This window comes from Euprymna scolopes, chromosome 41 (genome assembly GCF_053919585.1).
Source record: "Euprymna scolopes isolate OS-2025 chromosome 41, ASM5391958v1, whole genome shotgun sequence".
NCBI lineage: Eukaryota > Metazoa > Mollusca > Cephalopoda > Sepiida > Sepiolidae > Euprymna > Euprymna scolopes.
This window is the reverse complement of record NC_136522.1, coordinates 15311861-15334389: the sequence shown is the minus strand read 5'-3', so window position 1 is coordinate 15334389 and position 22529 is coordinate 15311861. Positions and strand designations below refer to the sequence as shown.

General features: G+C 31.6%; 1 protein-coding gene across 6 annotated transcripts in view; it reads right to left on the bottom strand.

The window, feature by feature from the left end:
- LOC145266358 (uncharacterized) overlaps positions 1 to 22529 on the bottom strand; it is a 165834-nt gene that overhangs the window by 126681 nt on the left and 16624 nt on the right. For all 6 annotated transcript variants that reach the window (XM_080121976.1, XM_080121978.1, XM_080121979.1 and 3 more), the window contains exons 3-5: positions 17547 to 17598; positions 9537 to 9635; positions 3540 to 3623 (exon numbers count right to left, since the gene is read on the bottom strand). In XM_080121976.1, coding sequence (XP_079978102.1) covers positions 3540 to 3623; positions 9537 to 9635; positions 17547 to 17598 — 235 coding nt within the window. The remainder of the gene's footprint in view (positions 1 to 3539; positions 3624 to 9536; positions 9636 to 17546; positions 17599 to 22529) is intronic.

The following is a 22529-nucleotide window of genomic DNA, read 5'->3' as shown; positions in this document are numbered from 1 at the left end:
ATGGACAGCGTTCATTCCTAGCAATCATGTTTGAAAAAGTTCACGTGAATTATTTTAGCCGTTTGTGGAAGAAGATTGTATTTTTTAATGACTTTTTAATGTTGCAACGTAAATGTGTGTAATTCAAACGGCAAAAAATGAGACGCAATTGATATGTATAATGGAATAGAAATGTAATTGTTAAACGGTAAAAATAATGTAATTAATAGTTATGAATAATAATAATAATAATGAAAGGCTAGCCCAAAACCTGAGAAGATGTATACAGGAAGCAAGCGTACCAGACTGGATGACAAAAGGTAGAACCACACTGCTACAGAAAGACACGGAGAAAGGAACCGTCGCTAGCAACTATAAGCCAATCACGTGCTTACCAACTATGTGGAAGATACTGACAGCACAACTGAGGGAACAAATCTACAACCCCCTTAATAACCGTGGACTCATCCCCGAGGAGCAGAAAGGATGCCAAAAAGGAAAAAGAGGAACACATGACCTGTTATATATAGATCAAAAGATCCTAAAGGAGGTAAAAAGGAGGAGAAAGAATCTAGCCATGGCATGGATCGACTACAAAAAAGCGTATGACAGGATCCCCCAAGCATGGATAATAGAATGTCTAAAAATGTATAAAATACCAAGCAGGATCACCAACGTAATAGAAAATGCAATGAAAACATGGAGACTGGAATTGACAGCTGATGGACAACACATAACAGAAATTAACATACAAAGAGGCATCTTCCAAGGAGACTCGCTATCACCACTGCTGTTCATCATAGCCATGATGCCCTTGAACACTATTCTGAGAAAGTGCCAAGCCGGATACAAGTTCTCCAATACAGAGGAAAAAATGAACCACCTGATGTACATGGACGATCTGAAACTTTTTGCAAGGACTGAAAAGGAGCTAGAGACACTAATTAACACTACCAGAATCTTCAGCCAAGATATCCAAATGGAATTTGGAATAGAAAATTCGCATTACTAGTTATAAGAAAGGGAAAACTGGAAACGACAGACGGCATGGAACTACCTAACCAAACAGAAATGAGGGCACTAAGGGAACAAGACGACTATAAATACTTGGGAATTCTGGAAGCGGACACCATCAGAGCAACAGAAATGAAAGAGAAAGTTGGAAAGGAATACCTCAGGAGAACAAGAAAACTCCTGGAAACTAAATTATATAGTAGAAACCTAATAAAAGGTATTAATACATGGGCAGTATCACTAGTAAGATACTCTGGACCGTTTATAGGGTGGACAAAAGAAGAACTGAGACAACTCGACCAGAAAACCAGGAAACTCATGACCATGCATAATGCACTACACCCAAAGGACGATATTGACAGACTCTACGTGAAAAGGAAAGACGGTGGGAGGGGACTGATCTCTATAGAAGACTGTGTGAAGGACACGACAAAAGATCTAGAAAAATACATAATGCAAAACACTAAAAGAATAATTATGGCAGCGAGAGACACTGAAAAAAAACAAAACAGAAAACAGAGAGACAAACGACAAACGAGAAAAGAGAAGTGGGAAGAGAAAAAGCTCCACAGAAGATTCATAAGAATGACAAAAGATGAGAATAACGAAAACACCTTGACATGGATGCGAATAGGACATTTAAACCGAGAAACTGAATATCTAATAACTGCAGCACAAGATAACTCAATAAAAACCAACCATATCAAAGCAAGGATCAATAAAACACAAGAAAATGCAGACTCTGTGGACAAAGAGACGAAACGATAAACCATATAGTAAGCGAATGCAGCAAACTTGCCCAAAAGGAATACAAAAACAGGCATGACCAAGTGGGGAGGGTGGTACACTGGGAATTGTGTAAACGACTGCATTTTGAGTGAACAGACAAATGGTACAAACATAAACCTGCAACAGCACTCGAAAACGAGAACCACAAAATCGTATGGGACATGGACATACAGACGGACAAACCCATCCAAGCAAGAAGACCAGATGTCGTAATAATTAACAAGAAAGAAAAATCCTGTCTAATCGTGGACTTTGCAGTCCCAGCAGATCACAGGATGAGTATGAAAGAAAAGGAGAAACGAAGCAAATACACAGAGCTAGCTAGAGAGTTAAAAGAGATTTGGATGATGAAGAAAGTCCAAATAGTACCGATAATAATAGGAGCACTAGGAACAATCCCGAAAAACTTTGAAAAAAGAATGTCAAAACTGGAATCAGAGAAATAACTGCAAAAGTACAACGACTAACGATAATGAAAACGACTGAAATATTAAGGAAAACCCTTGAATGCGGAGAATAATACAAGACAATATAACGAATAAGCGTTACAGGGAATGAAGAACACCGAAACTGCATATTTACAAGTTCTACACCCCCCCATCATGCACTCCCCCCATTGTTTTATCACCGACCCCCCCCCCTCCAAAAAAAAATCATACCAAAGGGCCGAGAAGGGTCAATAAGGACTGAAAGACCGAGGAGCAAGCGCCAACCAGACCTCGGCTGGACAAGCGCAAAGAGAACTGGGACCTTGGGGAGGCTGAGTGCCACTCAAATTCCAGCATAAACCAATGGCCACTACCAGCGAGAAATCAATGGTAAGCGGCTGTTGCGATGATGCAAATTCATTTGCAAATGCTATCGAAGGAGGTGGAGAGGTCTGGACGTCTGGGTAGACTTGTTGTCACTCAGCTTCCAGAGAATACCACAGGTTTCCAATCAGATCGTTTGTTGACTTGTGTGAAAGCTCCATGGGAGCCAATAATAATAAATACAACAGAAGAGGGCAGAGTTAGAGACAATGTCAGCTTTTTTAATGGTGAGTAAATTCCATTTCTCCCTCAATAAAGATGGGACGAACATAGATAAATAAATAAATAAATAAATAAATAAATGAATAATAATAATAATAATAATAATAAAATCAGTAAAATTAATATTAGTTAATAATTAAATGAAAATACAAATAGTCTCGGTCCTGAAGGAAAATTGACTCAGTCTCGAAGGAATTCTCATACACAGACCGAGGATAATATCAGAGCAGGTACTTAAATGTATGTGCTTTTGACTCGAAAGTCACTCTGTGTGTATTGATAATAATGACAATATATATATAAAAAATAAATAAATAAATAATAATAATTATAATAATAATTATAATAATAATTATAATAATAATTATTATTATAATTATAATAATAATAATAATAATAATAATAATAATAATAATAATAATAATAATAATAATATTTATGTTTAACTCATAGACCAATAGTAGCTTTTACATAAAAAGTTTTTTTTAAATGAATAAATAAAAATATTAAATACAAAAAGTAACATCGTTTTTTATGCTTCAAAAAACCCTCATAACCTTTAAATCAATATCCTAGAAGCATACGTGGACTTTTAAAATTATATATATATATATATATATATATATATATATATATATATATATATATATATATATATATATATATTGTAACACTTGTATAAGCATTTATATGTTATTCTCTGAGTGTTATAGACAACAATACCTGCAGATTTCTTTTCTTTTTTCTTCCGTGATGATGTTGAGGTCTGGCTGGAAACACTTGCGACAGAGGAATCTCTGGAAGTTTCTGAAAATAAAAATATTTAATGGCAAGATTTCAAAAACTAAATAATTCACACAATTATTTTTTTCTACTAATAATAAAAGTTTCAAACAAATTACTTATACAAGTTCAAAAACAAAAACAAAACAAAACTATAAACTATTTTATTGATAATAAATTGGATGAATTATTAAAAAATAATGGTCACAAAGAATTTAAAGACACTTAAGGAAGGAACTATCTGAAGATATACAAGATGCTTTCAATAAGTTTCCTTAATTTGTTTATATGGGCCGTTTTATTGACAGTTAGGGCTATGACAACAGAATATTCCTTTCATTGTATATATCCAACACAGACACAATTAATCAACTGAGGACCACATCACTCTACATAAAAAACATAAGACATCAATGGATATATACCTGAGAATCAAATTGAGGAAAAGAATATACTGTTGTCATAGGCTTATTGATAGTAGACACATGTAACTATGGTCCCCTTCGAAGTAATCTCCTCTGGCTGCAATGCCTTTACTGTACCGTTCCAACAACTTCTGGGAGGCTCCATGGAAGTCCTCTTGCGTAAGCATGTCAATGACCCTCATCACAACCTCTTTCATCTCAACTGTTTCATAACGACAGCCTCTAAGGTTTTTCTTGAGCTTAGGAAATAACTAAATGTCACCACCACCACCACTTTTTTAAGATTCATTTTGTGGGGGTCTACTTGACCACTTTTTGGAAGGAGAGGGTCCATTCTTTGCGTCTCTTTTTTTTTTTTTACAAGTCACGCACCCGTATTAAACTAAAACTGTTTAAAACGCTTATTTTGCAATGTTAAGACGTCATCATAAGCACTTATTGCCGTGTGAGCAAAGGTGTTTGCTCCCAAGTTTCTACCCTGTCCTCTTTCGCGTTCCACGTCCGAGCCAGCCCACAGTGGCTTTTTTTTTTTTTTTCTTAAATCGGTTGCACGGGCACTTCCTGCTCTTTTGATTTAAAGAAAGTTGTTTTGATTTATGGGGAAAGTGGGGGTCCAGGGCACAGGTAACACCAGACATCCATCAGCTAGTATTAAATAAATAGGTAATACTAGTGAGCCACCTGGCATTGCCTGGTCGTAAATTACGCTTAATTAATGCCGATTTTGTATTTATCATTATAGAGCCAATTATCAAGTGATTATTATATTGTACCCAATATATAGTAATAATTTCAAAAGTTAAAAAAAAAAAAAAAAGACTTGTGTGCCATCAACTAGGATTGAAACCAAACCATACAGCACTCCAGCTATAATCATTACCATCTGAACTATTGAGATGGACAAGAAAATGTTAAAAATGAAATTTTCAGCGATTATTAGGAGAAGAATGAACTTTATAACAGTGTACTTATTTTTCATAAACGATATTTATATATATATTTTTTTTTGCTTACAAAACCCCCCCTTGTTTTGAAGTGGGAACAAATATGCTTAAAATAATCATCTGAAACTGAACAAAACATATTGTGTTGTTGTAAGAGACAGAATTATAGATTAAAAAAAAAACAAACAAAAAACATTGTTTGCATACCTTATTTTGACGTCTGAATATCAGAACTTCGATTGTGTTTAATTATCCCGCTTTTGAGTTTTGAAGTGTGAAATTCGGTGAATATGTTAAGTAAAATAATTAATTTAAGTTAAGCAAAAAAAAAAAAAAATTTTTTTATATTTATACGAAAAAAGCCATTTTAAAATTTTTGATAAATAAATTAACAATTTTTTTTTAGCGAGCCGAATAATGCATGACCATTATTAAACAGAGCATGCTTTGAATAATCGATACAAAAAAAAAAAATTCGATAAATATTGTGCCCTTTGTGTTAAAAATAGCATCATTTTTTTCGATCTCGTTTGAAAACGTTTGCCGCCTTTCGACTACGGTGGACCAAACGCGCTGAAATAATTTTTTTTTATTCTGCTTTAAATTGCCCCCTCCCCCCATTTTGGGGAGCCTGGCCCCCACACACATACACATTAAAAACCAAACTCATACAAATGGTCACCCATCTGGTACTGGCCAGCCTCAGCTTAATAATACATTGAAATTTTCGTCACTGAAAAATAAGTTTTTTTGGCCTGTTTGGTCTTCCATAGTTTTCGTCTCAATCAAAAGAAAACGTAAACAGAGTCGATCTGAACTCTACGGCGACGCGAAATGTCTGGTTACCTATATGAATAAGTGGAATTATTTGAAATTCAGGTACTTATATTATAATATTTTTGCATATTCTCTTAGAAAATCATCCTAAATCTTAGTTAGACAATAAATGAATAAATAAATTATTTCAAAACCCCTTTTTTAAAAATATTTAAGTACGTTATTTGTGCAAGACAAAAAATATCAATTGTTAACTTTTTGGGAAAATTTAACATTTAAAATTGAATTAAAAATAGTAGAAAAAGTTTTACATTATTCTGTTTTCTATATGATAAAATTCAGAGTTTTATCTTTCTGGAAAAAAAAAAGTTACTCAGAAATAATGGATTGTAATAAATGTAATTTAGTTTTAAAAAACAACAACAACTTGATTTTGCGGCCATTTTTGGCGGTGCCTATAAGATATAGTCGACAAATCGAATTTTTAAATATATCGTTTTAAGCAAAAACAATATTAAGTACTTAATTATCATGTTGAAAATAGTAATATATCCAAAAATTATGAAAATTCATCAAGTCGAACAACTGTTATTGTGTTTTTAGTAAAAAAAAATCACAACGGACAACAAATATTGCAGTCATGACAAGTAATCTAAAATATTCCTTTCAGAGTTATGTCCCCTGCATTTAAACTTTTCTTGTCTACTTTATAAGATCCAAGCAAAATGCGATTTTAGCCAATTTTCTGTAAAACTTACTTTTAACTAGAAACAACTTTCTACTCAATGGTTTTTCATAATTTTTGGATACATTACTATTTTTAGCATGGCAGTGTTTTTGCTTAAAATGACATATTGAAAAAAAAAAAAAATTGATCTGCCAACAGATTCTTAACAAGCATCACTTTAACGTATAAATATATATTTATGCATGCGTAAAAGTAACAGGTTTAGTCAACTTACTTCTGCCAAGTTCAATTTTTTTTTTAAATTTTGACCTCTAAGCAACTATTTTTACCAGCTAAAAACCAAATCAAATTTGTTCCACAGGTCCAAATCCCTTATATATCAAGTTTCAAACCTGTCGACCAAAAATTAAGAGAAAAATTTGATAAAGCTCATTTTGCACACACAAGGTCACTTCATATATATATATATATATATATATATATATATATATATATATATAGTAGAACCTCAGGATACGGCATTAATCCATTCTGAGTTGGGATCATAAGGTGAAATTGCCGTATGGCATAGGGCCTAAGCAAAATTTTATACATTACATATTAAAAATTATTAACAAAATACAATACAGTATATAATACACATGTATATAATCAAATAACATTATAAATAACACCGTAAGATGGAGCAAATACCGTAATTAGAGGCCTGAAAAACACTGTATTCCACATCGTAACCTAAAAAAAAAAAACGTATCCCGGGGTTCTACTGTGGTGTGTGTCTGTGTGTGTGTATATATATATATATATATATATATATATATATATATATATATATATATATATATATATATATATATAAGATAAAGAACAACAATATGTACTAATACATATAAATAGTGATGTAGAATAAGTATGCTCTTTATATATAGGTATTTCAAAGCCGAATGCTTTTCAGAAGAGAGAAGTTGCTAGGTAACATTCAAGAAAAAAAATTAAATAATTTCAGACTGTAAACCTAAAGTCCAAATAAATATTAGTATCAATATTTATAAGACAATTCGGCACTTGTACAGTTTAATCAAGACATTAAAAAATGAAAATATCGAAAAAAAAAAAAAGGTTATATTGTACGTATCCGTTTTGACCTGAAGATCTCAAAAAAAAAAAAAAATTTCATTTAATTTGATCGAGTAGTTTTTTTTTTAAAGCGGAAAAACACGTTTTTATGACAGCACGTTGAAGGTAAACATCTTTGAATTTTTGTAATTTTTGTTTGGATTTTTAGATCACGCCACGGAGAGATAACTCAATTTAAAGCGCCGACACTCCCTCCCCATCTTTAATACTAGCTTTTCTTCCTAAAAATCAAATCTTTTGCTCGGTATCATAACAAATTGGTTTTCGCCATAAAAACAAAAAAAACTACTTGATGAAATTAAGTGAAATTTTTTTTTTCGGAGAACTTCATTCCATAACGAATATATATCGTTTAAACTTTTTTTTTTTTTCGATATTTTCATTTTTTAATGTCTTGGTTAAACTGTACAAGCATCAACAATTCCAACTCAATATACAAGACAGAACAATTGTCCAAGAAAAAATTTGGAATTAGAGTTTGTAAATTTCAAATTTACAACAAACTTATTATTCGACAAGGAATACAATTATGTAAAGTTTAAAAGAAAAAAAAAATTAAAATTGTACTCCCTGTCAAATAATAAATTTGTTAATTTTTAATTGTACCTATTTACTATGCCTCCCCACGGGACAGAGTTAGACACCAGGGTCGTTTTTTAACGTGGAGAAAAGGTACAAAAATAAAAATTGTCTCAGTCGTGAAGGATTTCTCCTCCACCGAAAGAGAACAAGAAATAGAAGTGCAGCATCTGAAGAACAGATGCTACACTTTGATCTTGTCCCGAAGGCCAAGAAGGTATTTATTTGCTCCCCCACCGAGCAAATTATGAATGTGTTAGAACTTTTCCATCCTAAATGCTATGCAATCATGAACGATATAGGAAATATGCATAAATCGAACTGAGCATAATAGTTAAATGAAACCACCTAAAAAACAAAGAGAACACCATGTAGGTCGGAAAAGCTTAAAAACTTTGTTCCATACAAAAAAATTATTCCAGGAAGTAAAACAAGTTGAAATCAAAGGGGAGATAAATCTTACCTGTAAAGAAGGTGTGCCAGATGTTCGTGACATGCCCCTCCCCAATTAGTTCTTCAAATTAACTAATTTATTAACATTTACTTTTATTAAGATATGCTCCTCCATCATACACATCACATTATTCTGTAAATCACACGTGGTTTGTACTCCTTAGGTATGAAAACTTTATTAGAGCCTAGAAAACTATTTGATTTCAGTCCTTCTCGGATATTTCTGTGAAGTTCCAAACAATGGAGAGATTTTATTTTTTCATTTATGGAAAATGAAAAATAATCTTTATAAATTTTATTTAAAAAAAAATATTCCTTTAGAAATTTTATTTAAAAAAAATATTCCTTTACAAATTTTTTATTTGAAAAAAATATTCATTTACAAATTTATTTGAAAAAAATATTCATTTACAAATTTTATTTTTAAAAAATATTCATTTACAAATTTTATTTCAAAAAAATATTCCTTTAAAAGTTTTATTTAAAAAAATATTCCTTTAGAAATTTTATTTTAAAAAATATTCCTTTACAAATTTTATTTAAAAAAAAAACATTTCCTTTAAAATTTTATTATAAAAAATGCTCTTTCTAATTTTAAGAAAAAGTTTCTTTTTATTGAAAAAAATGTTTCAAATTTTATAAAAAATTTCTTTAGAAATATTTTAAAAAATTATTTCTTGAATTTTATTAAAAAAATTCTTTATAATTGTTATTGAAACAAAAAAGTTTCTTTATAAATAAAAAGAAAACTTATTAAAAAAAACTTTTATGATTAAAAAAACAAAACAACAAACTTCCTTTATGATTAAAAAATAAAAACAAAAAAGAAAAAAAAAGATGGGGACTTTATTGAATCAAGCAAATTTTTACACGTTTTGTTTTCCATAAAAGTAAGGATTCTAAAGACACTGACAAAATTGAATTATAAACATACCTGAGGATTTAGACTTTTTTTTCCGTTTTCTTCTGGTCTTGCGTGAGGTCGCTCCACTCTGACTGGAAACACTTGAGAGAGATGAATCTCTAACAGTTTCTAATAAATAAACAATTATATACACACATTCATGAGAAATAAATAAATAATTATATACACACATTCATGAGAAATAAATAAACAATTATATACACACATCTATGAGAAATAAATAAACAATTATATACACACGCATCTATGAGAAATAAATAAACAATAATATACACACATCTATGAGAAATAAATAAACAGTTATATACATACATCTATGAGAAATAAATAAACAATTATATACACACATCTATGAGAAATAAATAAACAATTATATACAAACATCTATGAGAAATAAATAAACAATTATATACACACATCTATGCGGAATAAATAAACAATTATGTACACACATCTATGGGAAATAAATAAACAATTATGTGCAGACATCTATGAGAAATAAATAAACAATTATATACACACATCTATGAGAAATAAATAAACAATTATATACACACATCTATGCGGAATAAATAAACAATTATGTACACACACATCTATGGGAAATAAATAAACAATTATATACACACATCTATGAGAAATAAATAAACAATTATGTACACACATCTATGAGAAATGAATAAACAATTATGTACACACATCTATGAGAAATAAATAAACAATTATGTACACACATCTATGAGAAATAAATAAACAATTATACACACACATCTATGAGAAATGAATAAACAATTACATACACACATCTATGAGAAATAAATAAACAATTATGTACACACACATCTATGAGAAATAAATAAACAATTATACACACACACACATCTATGAGAAATAAATAAACAATTATGTACACACACATCTATGAGAAATAAATAAACAATTATACACACACACACATCTATGAGAAATAAATAAACAATTATGTACACACACATCTATGAGAAATAAATAAACAATTATACACACACACATCTATGAGAAATAAATAAACAATTATACACACACACATCTATGAGAAATAAATAAACAATTATGTACACACATCTATGAGAAATAAATAAACAATTATGTACAAACATCTATGAGAAATAAATAAACAATTATACACACACATCTGTGAGAAATGAATAAACAATTATATACACACATCTATGAGAAATAAATAAACAATTATGTACACACATCTATGAGAAATGAATAAACAATTATATACACACATCTATGAGAAATGAATAAACAATTATACACACACATCTATGAGAAATAAATAAACAATTATATACACACACATCTATGAGAAATAAATAAACAATTATGTACACACACATCTATGAGAAATAAATAAACAATTATGTACAAACATCTATGAGAAATAAATAAACAATTATACACACACACATCTGTGAGAAATGAATAAACAATTATATACACACATCTATGAGAAATAAATAAACAATTATGTACAAACATCTATGAGAAATAAATAAACAATTATACACACACATCTATGAGAAATGAATAAACAATTACATACACACATCTATGAGAAATAAATAAACAATTATGTACACACACATCTATGAGAAATAAATAAACAATTATACACACACACATCTATGAGAAATAAATAAACAATAATATCATTCCAACACGGTAGTGTTTGAATATATGCTTAAGTAGCAGTTTTAGTCATTTAGAACTGCTTTAAAGCTCCACCGCTCACTCATTTTTTGACTAAATTTCAAACAATTATTACAGTTTATAGATTACCTTCTCAGCTATATTGTGAAAAAAATATTTTCAATTTTCATTCAGTAAAACAAACGTTATGATGAATTTAGTGGTGTTCAAAAATCGTAAAAAGATATAAGGAAGTGAGCAACGTTTTTTATGACTGGTACAAATTAAAATTGACAAAATTTATGTTCAAAAACAGGAATTGTAAGATAGAAAGAATGATTTTCGTATTCAAATGAGTTTCAAAATTTTAACATTTTTTGTCAGATGGAAATAATTTGTATATTCTTTGTAGAATTAAAAAATATATATTTACTATAATAATTATTAAATACCTACAGTCACTAGTGTTTCATCCTTTCAGGAATCATCAGTGTAGGGTGTCATAATTAACGCCAGTTGAGAGATTCGAACCCCGGCAACAAAAGTCATGTAGCTGAATTAGCAAGGACTCAAACCACTAGGCTACTGTAAACTGCGATCGATATAGTTTAAATTAAACATTTATTCTTATTAAATGCTTTTAGCGTCAGTCAGAGTGATCTTATAATATTATGACGATCTGCGCATATATATATATATATATATATATATATATATATATATATATATATATATATCTATAGTAGAGATTTAGAAGGCTATCACAATGCGAGGAATGAGATTTAGTCTGTGTTGATGAGTGAAGACGAAAACAAGTGGCGATTTACAAATCAATAAGTACATACATATATGTCTATATATACATATATTTATTCAGTTGTATTAAATACAAATGACTTACTTGTTATGTCTATCATTTGAAAAGGGAATTTTTTTCCAAAATTAATAATGGATATTGTCGCAGACATAACAAGTAAGACATTTGTATTTAATACAACTGAATAAATATATGTATATATAGACATATATGTATGTACTTATTGATTTGTAAATCGCCACTTGTTTTTGTCTTCTTTCACCAACACCGACTATATCTCATTCCTCGCATTGTGATAGCCTTCTAAATCTCTATTACATACCTATCCCACAAAATGCTTCAAGCAAACTACATATCAATCATATATATATATATATATATATATATATATATATATATATATATATATATATATATATATATATATATGATCCTCATACTTTCACTACACCGATGAAGACTGAAGAATCGGTCGAAAATTATGTACTTATAAAAAAAGTTTTTTAATTTTATTCATAATATTATTATTTTGTATTCCTGCATGTCACCAATTAAAAACGAATAAAGAAAAGTTATAAGCTTTTATACTTTTCACATTCTTTTTTATTCATATATATATATATATATATATTATCGATACAAATGTTATTATCAAAATAGATATACACACACACACACACACACACAGACAAATGCGGGTAAAAAATTAAAAACATTTTCCAGCATTAAAACCATATAATGGATTTTGATCAAAATTGGAATAAGGATTCTAGACATAAGATTTAATAGCCGTACATGTTGATTTTAATTTTTGTAATTAGACAAAATGGTGCAAAAAAAGTTTACGGGGGAATAAGTAATATTTTTTAAGAATATAAATTCAGTTGTATTATTGGGATTATTCAAACTACTCTCAGTGTTATTCTCACGTTTTGACCTATCTAATCTGCAGCATTCTTCAAGTACATCTTGTCGAAATTTTCAAAATGATATTTTTACTACTGCTCAATAAAATTGGTTATTCGTCTCAATTGTATTTCTTGTCCTTGTAAAGATAAAAGAATCATGATCTCCTGTGTTGAAATAGTGCCCATGAGTTATCTGCCCCTGGTACAGAGAATACTGGTGAGTTATCTAACCCTTATCTTTTATCTATTATATAAAATATAAAATGTGTGTGTGTGTGTGTGTGTGTGTGTGTGTGTGTGTGTGTGTGTGTGTGTGTGTGTGTGTGTGTGCCCTTTGTGTATGCCTGCAAAAGGCTTTTTTCGAGGGGGCACTCGATCGGCTCACTCCTTAAAACTTTTTATATACTGTCTAAATCATAATATCTACAAGTTAAGAATGGGGGTCGCATCTATCTTTAATTTGCCCGACTTTTACGCACTATTTTCGAGATTTTTTTCGATCGCCGCATGTTTGTTTCGCTTTTCAGTATAAAAAAGCGAAATTGACTCGTATCAGCAGTTTCCCGGCACACGGACGTTTGGTCAATGTCAGTTTTCACCGTCATATCAGACAATTGCTTTCATTTGGACACTCCCCTAATAAAGGGGGAGCTGGTTTTCCCCAACACGTTGGGGAAACAAAACAGAAATGAACTATCCCGCAGTAAAAGGATTTGACCTCATTAAACACGCACATAAAAACTGTGGAATAGCGTGATGTTTGACCTCAATTTGAACTCATTCACTTTTTAATCGCTATATTTAACGTCTTACATTGCTTCTGTCACCATAGCACATGTGTTTGGCATCAGCCTATTGGCCTCAAGACTCCGGGTTCGAGCCTACCTGCCACCAACGCCCCACCCCCTTTTTTTTTTACACCTACAAAAGATTTTCTTTTTAGTTTAACATCGTTTTTTTTATATTTAAGCAGTTTCCTTTTTGTTCTGCTTTACCCCCCCCCCCCCACACACACACATCTACAAACACTCGGGTGACATAGACCATGGATTTTCGCTAGATAGATATCATTTTCAAGCTCAAACCTTCAACCGACAAATATCAAAAACTTGGGCAAAAACATTAATTCCTTCACCCTAACCTAGCCATTTTTGTACAGGGGGGGGGGTAGCAAAAAACTGTTTTCTCATGACAAGATGGCTTCTACGCATGCGCGAATGACGTCAGAACTTGAATTAGTTTAAATATTAAAAAAACGACCCAATTTTGTCACTGTCCTCTTAGCTCACTTGATTAGAGCATGGCATCATTAAGGTTATAAGTTCGAATGGTGATGTGAGATGCTTTTTTTTTTTTTTTTTTTCGATTTTTAAAGTTTTAATATTGAAACAAGGTTATTTATGCCATTTTTCATGTATGCTGTTTTTTTTTTTGTTTTTTTTTTCAGATTTTTTTTTAAAGAAGTTTTAACGTTCGTTTTTCTGATTTTTTTTTTTCCATCACATTTGCGTTTTCTTTTTTTGGTTTTGTTTTTCTGATTTTCATCTTTCATTTGCCTTATGTTCGTTTTTTTGGGTTTTTTTTTTTTCGAATTTAAAAAAATTTAACATTGCTTTTTTTTATAATATTTAAACAGGGTGATTACTTCGCTTATTCTTTTGTTTTGATTTACATCACCCCCCCCCCGTCCGAGCACACACACCTCTAAATACCCGGGCAACACTGGGTACCCCCCTAATATATAGCGCAAAATGTATGTCCACAAAAGGATTTTTCGGTCAAGGTTCTCGCGTTGCTTAGATTCCGGGAAAATCTTTCTTATACTTCCTAGATCATAATATCTCAGATTTGTAAACGGACATCGTCCATCTTTTTTTTTTTTGATAGAGTTTTTAAAAATTCCTGCTGTTCCATCGTCTCTGCTGTTTAAACAGTCTTTTTTGTATAAATAAAGCGAACTTAATCGAATGCCGTTCGCTGGGTAGTATCTGTTCTGTAATTGGTCCTTGGTCAATGTAAGGGAAACCCTTGATACTGAGACTGTTACTATTTATTTAGATACTGCCAGAGTGCCACCTTTCCGGGGGGAGGGGGGGTTGGTTTTCCCCAACATTAAAAACGATGCTTTCGTGACGAAACAAATAAATAAAATGGCAGAAAGCAGGAAGCTTAACTGGCTTCCAGCTAGATTTAAAACGCAACGTTCATTTTTGCGCGTGCGTGATTCTTAAGTTAATTACCAACTCCTTGATTTCGCTATCCGCTATGGCCTAATGGTTAGCGAGGAAGACTACTAACCCTATGTTTTTGAGTTCGATCCCATCTCTCACTCTACTTTATTTTGTCTTTGTGGCCGATATCCTCTACCCAAGCAAAAGTTAATTACTAACTCTTTTTCATGTTCTTTTCCTCCTTCATGATACGGGTTCAAGCCTGCTTGCCTACTACCACTTTTTTTTTTTTTTTAACACCTCCAAACACCCGAGCAATGCCAGGCACCCCCGCTAGTCTATATATATAAAAGCGAAAATGTGTGTATGTATGTATGTTCGCTTTTTGTGTATGTCTGAGAAAGGCTTTTTTCCGGCGGATTCTCGAGGCCGTCGCTCATTTGTAAAACTTTTTATATCACGTCTAAATGATAATATCTACGACTTAACAAGGGGGGGGTCGCCTCTCTATTTAATTTGACAGACTTTGAAACATTAAATATTCAATACTTTTGGACCGGCGCATGTAGATTCGTCTTTTTTGTATACGAAAAGTGAAACTGGATTTGAACCGGATGTAAACGTCACCGTTAACTATCCTACAGTAAAATAACAATTTGACCTCATTAAAAACTGCGATGTTGGCATTCACATTTTAATCGCTCTTACATTGACTGTTGCTGTAGCTCAGGTGTTCGGGCTCAGCCTATGGGCCTCAAGGCTCTGTGTTTGAGCCGACCTGTCACCAAGCCCCCCCCCCCCTATTTTTTTCCCCCATTTTTAAAATCACTGTTTTTTATCGTTTTTTTATATTTAAACAGGGTTAAGTTTCCTTTTGGTTCTCTTTACCCCTCCCCCCCTCAAATGCACACACCTACAAGCACCTGGGCAATGCCGTGTACCCTCCGCTAGTGTGTATATATAAAAGGCAAAATGTGTGTGTATGTTTGTATGTCTCACAAAAACTTTTGACAGAAGCGACGAATCCTGACGAAATCGGTATCGTTTTGAAGCTTCATCCTTCAGATGACGAATATCGAAAAATTGGCCAAAAACGTTAATTCCTTCACCCTAAACTCGGCCGTTTTTTTACAAGGAGGGGGTCATTTTTTTCGTCAATATTTTCACAAGTTATCGTTTTCTAGGCTTAATTTCAACGCGCTCCACTTTCAGGTTGGCCATGGAGACATCAGCTAAGACGTTACGTTTTTTTCAATTTCTTTTCCTCCTTCGCGTTACACCAGAAGCCCGCGCACACTTGTTAATTTGCATCGTACTCAAACGGCTGCTGTTGCTAATATATTTGCAAGTCAGCTATCCTACAGCTGCTGCTGATATTTTCACACGCACCCACACATTACCCCTTCACCTCACTGTTGCATCCCTGGGCTTGTTTTACATGTACTTGAATGAAAGGTGTTGACAAACTCCAAGCATAGGTGTCCCCTCGACATAAATACCCTCAATTAACAGCAGCAAATTTCCACCCTTCGTTGTAGAGATCCCCTGATGCCGGGGAACCTTCTACTTAAATAAGTTTTTCACTCTAACTGATAGATTTTTTAATTCCCTTCCCTGTTTCCTGCTCCTCCATCTGTACTAACATGTAGAAGTTTAAATATAATGTTAACAGACCTTGCTGCTCAACTCTCTACTTGAATTGTCTCTGTAGGCATGGCCCCTAATTTACAATAGCCTCTTGCATCTCTGTAGCAATGTGCTTGGTTTGGGGTGAATGTGCGTTACAAAAAAATTGTTTTCAAACCCTTTTCAAAAACGGTTTATAATAAATAAATGTTTAAAATTATTCATTTGTAATTTTATTTTTCCAATATATGTGCAATGTCGATGTTAACAGTAACCAAAAGAAGTTTATTTAAATTAGGATAAATTAACAAAACTTTTATTTAAAAAATATTTGGTTCTCCTTTGTAATCGTAGCAAAATTTGAAAATTGAAACATTGAATTTCAAGTAAAACCAATGATATCTACTGAATTGTCATGTCGCAGTAATGAACATATCCAAAAATTAAGAAAAACGATAATAAACTTAATTATTAATGAAAATAATTTTTGGAGACAATTAGTGAAAATTAAGTTCTGCATTGAAAAAAAAAAAAAACAGACTGATGGAACAAGAACATTCTACCCCCTGAAGTAAATAAAGGGTTCCATTCGAAATCCGGTCGAAATTCTTTAGTTTGACAGAAACATTTCTGAGCTTGACAAGATACACCTGAAAAAGGTCGGAGGTTACATCGGCCGAAACATGAAAATTACACTGGAGATGAGAACAATAGTCCGATGAATCCAAATAATGTGTAATGAACCATGGAATTGTCTGAAAGTTCAAATTCAATTGGATATTTTTTTAGGCAATAGCACGCAAGAAAATATATTTACCTTTTAATGAAGAATTTGGTCGGGATTTGCGCACTGTTTCTTCAGTTGAGATCTACAAAAAAAAAAAAAAGAAAAAAGCGTTAAATCATCAAGACTAGAAGCCACTCAAGAATAAAGGTTAATGAGACGAATAGACTGTCAGTTGAATTATGAAGAAATTCCTCGAAACTTCTCCTTCTCTCCCTTATCACTTTTAATAATGAATATTAAAAAGACAAGTAAAGTATGCACGCCCCCCCCCGTGAATGCACCCCCACCCCATTTAGCCCCCAAAAGTCCCCAGGGGATGTCAAATCCTGGTGAAAATGAACAAACAGTGCAGTTTTAGGTCTTAATATTTTTTTTTTTTTTTTTTTTACACAGGCATCACCGCATTATCAAGGCCAAGAGGCCACTCGAGGATAAGGGTTAAAGAGTATACAGTAGAAATTGGAAAATATAGTAATCATTAGTAACGAAAATTCGGTAAATTTGTTAACTTATATGGAACGGCTCATCAAGAACTCGTTTACGTTAGACTTGAAGACAACCATATTGTAGTCAGCTGGAAAGCAGGAAAACGGAAGACAATTCCACATATATGTAAATTTGAGTTCTGCACCATGCAAAAAAAGAAATTACTAAGTCCATCATTGCCCCCTTCTCCCATTTTAGCCCCCAAAAAGTCCCCAAGGCTTTAAATTTGAGTTCAGCACCATGCAAAACTGCTAAATAGACATACACAGAAAAATTTGGACAAATATAGTCCCAAAAATGGAGTGCTTTTATTAGCCTTAAAAGAGGCCCTGGGGCACACCCAAGAGTTATCGCGAAGTATAGACAAACAAAATTATATAGAAATCAGTTAGTTACAATTTTTCAGAAAGTTTTATAAAAATCCAAGACATCAATTTTTTTTTAATAAGCACAAAACTGTCAAAAGGCAACCAGAGTTTTCCCAGAAAATCCGTTCTGTTACATTTTTACTCATATCATGTTTAATGTTTGTGCAAAATTTTTAAAAATTCGAAGGCGTAGTTATTGAGAAAAGTGAACGGACGAAGGTGAATTTACAAGTCCACCCTCCTTTTGTCGGGGGGAGAGGGACCAAAAATGTCTTTCCTTTCTAACTGCGATATTAAAATTTTGTACCCACCAAAAATTCATGAAATAACTGACATAATATTATGAAATCAATATTATGAAATCAATATTATGTAATCAATATTACACGATCAATATTATGTAATCAATATTACACGATCAATATTATGATATCAATATTATGTAATCAATATTACACAATCAATATTATGTAATCAATATCATGAAATGAATAGTATGAAATCAATATTATATAACCAATATTATGAAATCAATATTACACAATCAATATTATGTAATCAATATCATTAAATGAATAGTTTGAAATCAATATTACACAATCAATATTATATAACCAATATTATGAAATCAATATTACACAAACAATATTATGTAATCAACATCATGAAATGAATAGTATGTAATCAGTATTATGTAATGAATATATTTAACTGTAATATCTTATTGATATCATGTAATCAATATTATCTAATCTATATTATGTAATCAATATTATGTAATCATGCTAAAAAATGCAACATAAAAAATATATTTTTGTGTACATGTTTCAGAAATCCTTAATAATCTTCTCTGAGCTCTGTTAGACTTAAAGTTCTAATTATTGAGCTAAATTTCACCTGCAGTATTCACTTGTATCAAAGATTTAGAATTTTTTATATTTATATGATCGAGGTGAAATTCTCTTTTGCCTCTTATGATAACGCTAAAATATTATGAGGACATTTTTTGGTAAGCATTTTATATTAAAATGTTTGACTCATGTCCAGGTAACTTTGCCCTCTTCGCAGCCAAACTTTCACCCAAAAACTGATTAAAAAGCTTGCTGCATGTCTGAATATCCTTTATATAAAATTTTAAATGTTTAGACCCAAAATTGGCTGAATAGTTTGCTAGAGGCCGTAATGGTTAAATCTTTTGAACTTTGACCACTTGGCAGCCAAATTTTCAGCCCAAAAACCAATTAAAAAGCTTGCCCTATGTCTGAAGACACTTTATGTAAAATTTCAAATGTTTCGACCAAAAATTTGCTCAGTAATCAGAGAACATTTTTTGGTCGACATTTTAATTTTTAAATAAGATATTTTACACACTCCATTGTGTTGCACTATCTCCACTGGACTATGTGTAAAAAGTTGAATATTGAACGCAGCAGCAAGTCCTGGGAACATGTTTACCAGAAACAACAGTTGGCAATAAGTTATACACCATTCAGTATGACTATGCAACGCCTACAGCTCCACACCTAGAAAACACGATGATATGGGACAAGGAGGAAAAAAAGCAACCTTAGAAATTAGTGTTCGGAACGATGTTGGGTTAAACAGAACTGTGAAGAAAAAGATAACGACACGAAAAGAAATTGGAATCTTGGGAAGATCTCTATCATTTCAGTAATTATAGGAACAACTGGACTCATAAAAAAGAATTTCAAAAGCTACCTGGCAAATATACTCAGTAAACTAAGTGCAAGATAGATTCAAACAATTGCACTTAAAGGGATGATCAGAATGTTAAAATGATCTCTCGGTTGGAATATCTGAGTTAGTCAGTGAATGTTTGGTATCCAGTAGGATACCCTATCCCAAGCTTGAACAAACTGAAAAATAAGCACTGGGTAATACCTGATGAGCTCCCAGAATCCAAACCTCATGATGGTACGTCCAAATGATAAAACAAGAACTATCGCCATCACGGAACTGGCCAAACATTTTGAACAAAACCGTCTTACAAAAGTGACAGAATCAGAAAACAAGTCTGCTACGGAAATAGCCCAAGATACATTAAGACTTTCCATTGCAAAAAACTGGAAGAATGGGGTACAAAATATTTTCTGGATGAATTCACCAGTAGGGCAGGTTGATTTGAAACTTTTTTCAGAAAATCAACATGGCACTGGTGATGATAGTTGGGATTTGATGTGATAAGAACATATACCAAAAATGAGATTCCTATCTTGAACAGAAATTTGAGCATTTAATTTTTAAAATCGTGTGGAAAAATGCTGAAAAATCCTTCATTTTCATAGCATTTTTCACAACACTGACTTTGAAATTTCACTATTTTTAATAAAATATCCAATTAAAATTGATACATTTATATGAAATACATTGAAACAAAAATCAATACATGAATTATAATTTTAATTATGAATCACAACTAGCAAAATATCTAAACTTTTACTGCATTGATTAAACAAAAATTGTAAAAAAAAAAGCTAATTAGCAACTTAGTCTTTTAAATTTCACAATTCAAAAAGATATGTGAAGTTGTATTAAACAATATAACAACTTGATACAAGTTACAGAACCATGTATTTTAATTTTTTTATTAAACGCAATAATAAAATCTGTTATAATAGAACTAAATTGTTCTGTGTAATTTCCTTTCGAGGAAAATGAAGGTCTAATTTGCAGGTACAGTGACTTTGTAATAATGTGTCTATGTCATGCTTCCTGCCCAGATATAACTTTTTGAGAAAAATCAATCAAATTTGACCAGTGTGTGGCTGCAAAATTGATAGCAGTAATCTTTTTCAGTCTTTTTTTTTTAGTTGTTCACTATTTCTGAAAACACACACACACAAAAAAACAAAAAACAAAACAAGTATTTGAAAACACTTATTTTTTTATATTTTTGCGATGAATGAAACTGACTGTTGTTTGGGAAAATTGAGAAAACTAATTTAATTTAATGGATAAATATTTATTTACTTAATGGACAAAATCGTTTGAATGTTCTCTTCTCTCACATCCAATTCATCTGAGTTTATCATCGATATTATATTTTCCGGAAGTAGTGTAAAAGCACTATATTTTAAACAGTTTAAAACAGTAATTTGGATTTCAGTTAACTGTTTTGTCTCTGAATCATATTAAAATATACTGTTGTTGGTTAAAAAAATTATTGTCGGTTTTGGTCTCAAACCAACTAACTGCATACACTTGGATGATAAATTTGACCAGAATGTTTGATTTATCAGAGTGTTTGAGAATAGACTCCGGTCCATAAACACATTAACCTTGTGACTAATGTTAGCCATCTTGCTTGATTCAAGGGCCCAATTTTCTAAGCTGCATATCTTAGGTTAACTTCTCCTTGAGAAATGCCAACAGCATACTCCAAAAGTAGCCTCTGATCTTCACTTAAATTATTTGTTTATTTTTCTGTCAGATATTAATGAGCGGGAGGAGCACTAATTTTTTAAAATTCTACTTTTACCACAAGGGCGACACCATGCAGTTTGCTGTTTTTTTTTTTTTGTTTTTTTTGTTATTCCGATTTTTTAAAGAAGTTTAATATCATTTTTCGTTTTGATCTACCAACCCTTAACAGACACCTCCAAACACCCACACAATGCCAGGCACCCTCGCTAGTGCATAATAAATACCAATATATTATTTTATTTTCTATAAAAAAGGAACATAATTACAAGTGAATCTATAGAATTAACTTTACCTCCTTGTAAGGAGGACAAGTGCAGACTATGTGCTTTTTTTTAAATTTTCAGTCTTGCACTTTACTGCAAAGTCATCACATCTCAAGACAGAAAGTTTAAAGCTACAAGAAAATATATCAAACAGTCTGTCTAGCTGTTGCTTCATTCTTTTCACTTTGATTGCTGCAAGAGATTTCCTGTCAATCTGTTTGGCCCTCTTATAGCAAAATATATTGACCTTCTGTCCTATACAACATTCCCTTAACAAGGGCAATTATGGATTAACTGCTTGCCAAATACTAATTAATTCCTTAGCAATTAACTTAGATATCTCACTATTTTTAAGTTGGATAACTGTTTTCGAGGAACTAACTAAACTTGATGACTTGTCGTGAAATTGGGGGTGCTATTTCATCCAAATGACAAGGTGGATCAGCAAATTT